General features: G+C 37.5%; 1 protein-coding gene across 1 annotated transcript; it reads right to left on the reverse strand.

The window, feature by feature from the left end:
- Window positions 1–392: 392 nt before the first annotated feature.
- On the reverse strand, window positions 393–1,169 carry LOC113291130 (histone H1-like). The gene is made up of 2 exons (XM_026540698.1): window positions 1,053–1,169; window positions 393–929 (listed from the first exon to the last, which is right to left on the reverse strand). Exons 1-2 carry the CDS (start codon window positions 1,167–1,169, stop codon window positions 393–395), a joined length of 654 nt encoding a protein of 217 aa, XP_026396483.1.
- Between the last annotated feature and the right edge of the window lie 7,336 nt (window positions 1,170–8,505).

The following is an 8,505-nucleotide window of genomic DNA, read 5'->3' on the forward strand; positions in this document are numbered from 1 at the left end:
GTTAAAACTTTGGTAAATTCCTTTCTTATTTTTATTCATAGTATTTTCATAGATATTTATACATGACCGATAACTTGGAGACTCAAAACTTTCCTAAGACACGGATTTGAGACTCTCCTTATAAGTCTCAAATTCATGACTTACATGGACAATCCTTTCCTAATATATTACCACACTTTCCTAATATATCACTTGCCTTATCGGTCTCAAATTAGTGACTTACATGGACAATACTTTCCATAGACTGACCACTACGGTCTTGGAAAGTATTACGACATTTCCTAATGTATCACTTTCCTTAATAACATCCATGAAATTTCTTTATATTCACATCAAAAGATTAACAAAATAAAAACACCACACATTAATATTATCTCTAATTTGACATCTAATTAAGCAGCACCAGCCTTCTTGGCTCTCTTAGCAGCAGGAGATTTGATTGATTTAGACTGTTTAGCTTTGACAGGAGTAGTAGCTTTCTTGGTCTTCTTCCCAAGAGCAACTTTCTTTGCTGGAGCAGCAATTTTCTTCTTCTTTGGTGCAGCAGTAGTAGTTACGGATTTCTTGACGGCAGTAGTTTTCGATTTTGGAACAACAACAGCAGCAGATTTCACACTTTTAGATGATGATGTTGTTGGTTTCTTCCTCTTCTTGGTCTTGTCATCAGCAGCAGCAACAGATTTCACACTTTTTGGTTTAGGAACAACAGCTTTGGCTTTGATCTCTTTCTTAGATGCATCAGAAAGCTTGAAAGAAGCTTTAATCTTAATCAATTTCTGATTAGCAACACAATTCTTCAATTGAACACCTAACATTTTCTTGTAATTTGCTGGTAATACATCTTTGTGTTTCTCTTCCATGTACTTGGCGATTGCATATGGACTTGATCCAGCTTTCTCATTCAATGCCAACAAAGATTCCTTAATCATCTGCAAAATCAAACCCTAAATTAATCAAAAATCCCTATAAACGAAAAACCGATTAAAAGCAGAAACGGAATCGAAGTTGAAATTAAAATTAAAATTGAATTCTAGGGTTTCTTTAATTTTTACCTGAAAGTAAGTAGGATGAGAAGCTTTATCATATTTAGGTTTCTTCTCTTTGGGAACCTTTTCTTTCTTTTCCTTGACTGATTTCTTCTCAGCCGCTGAAACTGGTGCTGCCTTCATGGTTTGATTATCAACTTTCTGAGATATATTGAATTGAAAATTACTAGAAGATTTTTCTCTGGAAATCTCTGATTACCATGATGATCTTGAGAATTCTTACTCTGTGTGATTACTGGAGAAATTGTGATATTTATAGGGAAATGAGGATTTCTTTGTAAAATGGTTGATGAATTCTGATTGGTTAGTTTAAATTCACGCGGATCAGAGTCCTAAATGAGAATGAGAGCTCCTTTGCGAAATGTTATATGAATTCTGATTGGTTATTTCAAATTCATACGGATCGCAATCCCTGCTTTATTACAGTAATCATATGACCGTCCATGATGGAAGATTTAGGTAAACGTACTGTGGGATTGAGATATGGGGGTTGGGGGAACGTGCCCCGCCGTAGAAGTGTATAGATCCGTCGGTGTCTCAGGCCATGGCCTTCGGTTCACAAAGCAAACATGAGAGTCTTGTTAGGGTTTCCACGACAACACTTGATCTTTGGGATAAACGAAGAAGAAAACAAAATACCAAGAGAATAACGATAAACAATCACATAAAACAAGGATTTATACGGAAAATCCAAGACTGGGTAAACCACGGACAAGAACACGGTAAAGATGAATTATATTAATCAAGAAATATAATACAACATGTTTAAGATCTCATTTTTATCAAAAACATTGGAAATAACACTAGATTTTAAAACCCTGTGTTGAATATGAGAGAACCTGTGCCGAAGATGCTTTACTTGAGCTTCTTTGGATATGTGGTCCGCCGCAGAGTTATATTTCCTGTTTATATACTTTATCTGGGCTCGCGGAAGCTTCTTCAGTATTGAGTTCACTTCTTGTATGGTATTATCCGCACTCCAAGGAGAGTCTTTGCAAGACTTGTTGATCGTCTCCGCCAAAGTTTTGCAGTCTGTTAATATAGAGACAATGGATAACATATTTTTACTTAACCATAAAGATGCCTTTAGCAAAGCTTTTGATTCTGCATGAAAGGCTGAGGAGGCCCACTCCGAACCAGCTTCAATATACATAAATGTTTCGTTGTCCATAGAATAAAGTAAGAAGGCATATCCCATGTTCGAATCCTCTTTTTTGAAAGCCGCATCAATAAATACTATCCAATCCGAAGGTATGTCAAACCATTTCTATTTGGGGTTATTTCTTTTTTCTATCTTCATTAAGTTTTGGATCTTTGCCTGAGTATTCTGATTCAGAAATTTCTTGATTTGCTCCATAAGTTGTATCGGGTTCGGGTTTATTTTCTCGAAAACTACCGAACATATGTGCTTCCAAATGATCCAGGATATAGTAGTTATTTTATCTGATAGTTGAGCGAGATATTGGTCCTTGATCCACTCTTTTATCCAATTTTCTACGGAATCCAAGTAATTCTAGCGTTCACCGTTTCTAGAGAAATACCAAACCAAATTGCTCTTGCAAAGGGGCAAGAGCGAAAAAGATGTTGTTCTGATTCTTGCTCTTGAGAATCACACATTGGACACTCTGTGTTTGTGTCTGAATTATGCGCCCCGAGTCTAGAATTAGTTGGAAGAGCTTTTTGAGCTAATTTCCAGACGAATAATTTTATTCTTGTGATTACTTGGGTTTTCCATATTTTTCGCCAGGGAAAGGAGATTAAAGAATTACTCTCCTGATCTTGGTTTATGGGAAAGTTATAAACATTTTTTGCCGAAAAAGTTCCTGAATAGTGGTGTTGCCATCTGATTTTGTCTTGTTCTTGTCTTTTTGGAGTAATAGCTAGGATTTTCGCTCTTATTTCTGGATCAAAATAAGTATCGAGTTTTTCTTGGTCCCAAGTACCTTATGGAGTGATCAACTCATTTACCCTCTGTGGAACCGGATTTTGAATGTTAATGGGCTTCTAAATGATTTATGTGCTAGGAACCCATTTGTCTTCCCAAATTTTTGTGGAAGCTCCATTTTTTACTTGCCATATAAAATTGCCTTTAATAAGATCCAAACATTTTTTTATACTAGTCCAAATCCAAGATAATTTGGAAGATCTAAAGAATTCAAGAGGATGAGAGTTTGGGAAATATTTTTCTTTAAGAAGTTGAGCCCAAAGTTGATCTTGCTTTGAGATGAGACGTCTAGCTAGTTTAATAAGGAGAGCTATGTTAAACTGGTGCGGGTTCTTGATTCCAAGACCTCCTTGGGAAATAGGCTTGCAGATGCTGGACCAAGCCCTAATATATCCTCCTCTGCTTTTGGGCTTGTCTTTTTTCCACCATAAATCTCTTTGGATTTTGTCCATCTGATCTAACGTTTCTTTAGGAAGCGCTAGCACTTGCATTTGGTAAGTTGGATAACCTTGAAGAATGAATTTTATTAGAACTTTTCTTACCAGCTTGAGAGAAAAATTTAGATTTCCAACCTTGAAGAGTAGCATAGTATTTTTGTAACAAAGGTTCAAAATTTTCTTTTCCATTTTTATCGAAGAAGAGAGGGGTTCGCAGATATCTATCATTTTTTGTCATTAACGGAACTTTTAGAATTCTCGCAATGATTTTCCCATGTTTCGGATGAATTCTAGGACTGAAGTAGATACCAGATTTCTGTAGGTTGACCATCTATCCCGTAATCTCTCCAAATCTTGAGAAGATGTCTAATAAATTTTTTGCCTCACCTAGATCAGCTTTTGTGAATAAAAAGCAATCATCTGCGAAGAAAAGATGAGATATGTTCGGGGCATATTTATTTATTTTAAGACCCGAAATTTTCTTTTCAGAAACTGCTTTTCTAGGAGCCTAGAAAGAATCTCCATGCAAATTAAAAACAAGTATGGTGAAAGTGGGTCACCCTGTCTTAAACCTCTGGAAGTGGTAAATTTCGGACCCGGTGAGCCATTTAGGAGGATAGAAAATGAGGTGGTTAAACTGCATTGCATTATTAGCTTTACCCATTTGTCACCAAAACCTAGTGATGATAGTGCCGATTTGATGAAGTTCCACTCCAGTCTGTCGAAAGCTTTAAAGAGATCTAACTTTAAGGCGAAATAACCTTTTGTCGCTTTTGAGTTTTTCATTGAATGAATAAGCTCGTGAGCGATGATAATGTTATCCATGATTTGTCTTACTGGCAGAAAGGCTGATTGATTTGGGGAAATTATCTTGTTTAGGATTGGCTTTAGCCGGTTTGCTAGAATCTTAGATATGATCTTGTAAATTGTATTACTCAGGCTGATGGGTCTGAAATCTGTTGAAGTTTGTGGAGTGGATATTTTAGGTATCAGAGTTATGAAAGAATAGTTCAAATCCGGATTTAGGTTTCCGGTTGTAGATGGGGAAAAATTATTTGCTGGTTTTTTAGGGAAGTGAAGAGATGACGGTTCGAGCGAGACTCCTTAACCGAGAAAACTACTTAACCTCACACAGATACACTACACGGGAGTGCTTTGAGTTCGAGAGATCAATCTGTAGGACTCCAGCCTAAACCAAGTCAATGGCCGTTCCAGAGTCAATTCGGTCACAAAGAGGGAGATGGGTTGATCTGTAGGAGGGAAGCTGATAATTGTGGGATCAATGGTGATCAAGGATTGTGGTTGTGTTGAAGGTTTTTGCAAATATGTGTAAATAATTTTGATCGAGACTTGTGCGTAGACGATTGATTTCGTGTGAAAAACGAATGTCCCTCCAGTCATCGATTTAGATCTTATTTATATTGTCAGAATAGCGAACACATTGATCCTAGTAAGTGTGACAGTTTCATGAGTGGAAAAGTGGGAGATCGTGGTAAAACCAATTTCGTGTTGCGTGGAGACTTGGTTGATCGTCCACCCACTACTTTGCTAACTCCTTCACCCGTTTGCACGACTTACTCACATTTCTCATCGTGGATGAACACACGTGTCGTAGGCCGCTAGACCAAAACCCTAAGTAACATTCCCCATGTGACGTGATTGATATCTCACGAACATGGAGTCTGCGAAGCAGACGTGTATTTGATTAGTCAGTCGTTGACTTATTAGACAGTGAGTCTAAGTTTTGTTGAATCGAGCATGAGTGATCAAATGCTCAATGATTCATGGATTGAACATGTTAGATGTTCTTAGATATTGTTCATCTGAGAAAATATTATAAATTCGAGCAACTTAGCATCGATAAATTACTGAATATTGATAGTTGGATCAATATTCGAGCAACTGAGCATGTATTGCTCAGTTCGACGAATTACTGAATATTGATAGTTGGATCAATATTCGAGCAACTGAGCAAGTGTTACTCAATTCGACGAATTACTGAATATTGATAGTTGGATCAATATTCGAGCAACTGAGCAAGTATTGCTCAATTCGAAGAATTACTGATAAATTATTGAATATTGATAGTTGGATCAATATTCTTGCAACTGAGCAAGTATTGCTCATTTCGATAAATTATTTATTGGTAACGTCACCCAATAAAATATTAATTAGAATATTGGTAAACTATCAAATATTATATGATTAATCCAGATGTTGGATCAACATGAATTTATTAGTGTTTGAACTTGCTCAGAATGATGATTTGTGGAGCGTTTGTTCGAAACCCTAATTTTTTGATAAATTGTTCGTCAATTGATGAATTGCTGAAAATAAGTCATGAATAAGGGAGGGACCGGCCACATGGGATGATGGACGACCATGTGGTTCCCAAGTGCTCGACTGAGCATGCACCAGGGTCCTTAGTTGACCGGTTGGTAAAAGAATGATGATAAAATGCCAGTTTCATCATTTATTATAATAGTGCCTGTGTGAGCGTTAGGTGGCAAAACCTAATTATGGAGAAGTGAGGGACCGACCAACGGGGGAATAGAACCGGCCCTTGGTGGTCGTGGGACCAGCTGATAGTCGTTTGAGCAAATTCCAAGTTTTTGGAAAGAGTTTGGACCCAATATGAGCAATTGAGCAAAGTAGGTCAAATTTGTAAGAATGTGTGGCACCGGCTCCTTGCAAGCCTTAAGGACGGCCTTGGTCGGTCAAGGAAGCATGCCCGTGTCACCATAATGTCTCTGTCTCAGTCCTGAGAGTTTTGGTATTTTCTGGTGTGCGTTTGAGCAATATCTCGGATTTTCAGAAGAGTTCGATCTTTGACTGAAATTCTTGATTTCGCTCAAATGAGCAAGTAGGACTTTGCTAGTTTGATCAAAATTTGGAAAATATTAAAATAATAATATTTTAATATTTGACGCGAGTAGCCTAGTCGGTCATGTGGCCATTTGAATTTTTGGCCTTTTCATGGTTTGAGGAATATTTGAGAAAATATGAAGAAACCATGATTTTTGCTCAAACGGAGGAGTTTCATGAGATGAGGGAAATAATAATTATGAAAATAAGGGATTACAAAGTGTGGGACCAACCACGGCTATGGCATGGCCGGCCGCTAGTAGCCTGGTTCGGTAACACCTTTCCCTATTTTTATTATTTTTCATGAAACCGTGAAAATATGGAGAAACCGTGAGTCTTGCTCAAACAAGGAAAATTGCTAGAATGAAGGAGTTTTCATGAGTTCATGAAATAATAAAATAAGAAAAATAAAGGGGAGAGGCGTGGGGGACCGTCCACGGCGGCATGACCGGCCGGTTGGTGGTCCCGGTCCTTAGGCGCCACTTTTTATTTTTTAATATTATTTTCTCTCTCTTATTTTTTGTAGGATTCCTCGTTTGTCCATATTTTCGAATGCTCATTCGTGCATTTGGGTGCTCGTTCATGCATCATTGTTTAGTACACTTGCACCATTTTATTGGGGCTTCCTCGGTGATAGTCCAGATGCCCAATTGTTGAGTAATTATTACTAATTCATGAAATTCAGCGGAGAATGATTCATGAAAGGATTAATTATGGATTGTGTATCTATTACTAATCCATGAATTCAGCCGAGGAATTCAGGGAACGGGGTAATGAGATGAATTGGTTATCTATTACTAATCCATGGAGTCGGCCGGGGATTCACGGAACAGAGTAACGAGATATAATAGATTATTTTCTAGGAATTCAGTGGCGAATATCACGGTAGAATTAATCTATTGTAGAATCGAGATATGAGATAGTTGAAGCATCATACTCGTTTTGAAAAGGTACATAGTCAGGGAACAATCGTGTAGCGTTGTTAACGTCCTGAAGGCGTTTAGCCCCCTCAACAAACAATTATGTAGGAGAGCCGCCTGAATCTATACACGGTATCTCTACATAGTCAGGGAACAACGAGTATCCCCGACGTCCTGAATGCGTTAAGCCCTCTCATCAAACAATATAGAGAGGAGTCTCTATGTAGTCAGGAACAACGAGTATCGCCGACGTCCTGAAGGCGTTAAGCCCTCTCAACAAACAATTATGTAGGAGGACCGCCCAATCATGTTATTCTACATAGATGTCATGATGAAATGCGCAGCATCGAACGCTCAGGTAGTGAGAGGCCTTTCGAGAATCATATTCATCATGGCTCTGAGAGGAACTCGATCAGAGCTCGTGAAAGGGTTCACGAATCGTAAAATATGAATCGTCACATGCGTTCCTGAATCCGTGTCACAAACATGCAGTATCATGATTTTACGATTTTGACCTTTGTCGAAAATCCACCATCAACATTAAGTCCTCTGCTTAGTGAGGGACAGTCATGTTCCGCAGTAAGCATTAGATGGTGATTTTCCAGTCGACGAGATAAGCAGTTGAACTCGGTCGTACAAAGGTATTTTTAGAATCCTCTATTTTCTCCAATGGTGTTATGTACGAACAAATGCTCAGGTAAGGACCCTGATAGTATAATAGAGCGTCATCCTGTGAGCACAGAGAGATGAGGCACTGCTGATTTGGTCGTCTGAGGTCCAGTTTTGGTCGGTTTAACGTTTGCGGCCCGGCCCAAAAGTAAATCCTTGTTTTAGGAACATACATTTGTTTGTTAGTTTAACAAACAAACAAAATAGACCTGAGTCTAATGATAAAAAGTTTGTCTATGAGTTTTCACGAAAGCCAATTTTTTTAAAAAAAAATATGTGAGATTTTACAAAAGGGAATAAGCTCTCGTTTCAAAGGTGGATGCTCGTACGAGAGAATTTTTTTTTTTTTTTGAATAGACGTGTGTCTGTTAGTAAAATTTAGTTTATGAGCTTTCATGAAATTTTTTTATCTTCGAACTTTCAGAAATCTTTGAAAATATACTCTCGTTTCAAAGACAGATACTCGTGCGAGGTAGCAAATATATATATATATATATATATATATATATATAAATTTACGTGAGTTTCACGTTAAATGTATATATTTTCTAAAATCAAAGTTGTGATTTTGAAAAACTGTTGAAATTAGACAATTATACATGATGAAACAATGTCTATATATG

The sequence above is a fragment of the Papaver somniferum genome, chromosome 6, assembly GCF_003573695.1.
Source record: "Papaver somniferum cultivar HN1 chromosome 6, ASM357369v1, whole genome shotgun sequence".
NCBI lineage: Eukaryota > Viridiplantae > Streptophyta > Magnoliopsida > Ranunculales > Papaveraceae > Papaver > Papaver somniferum.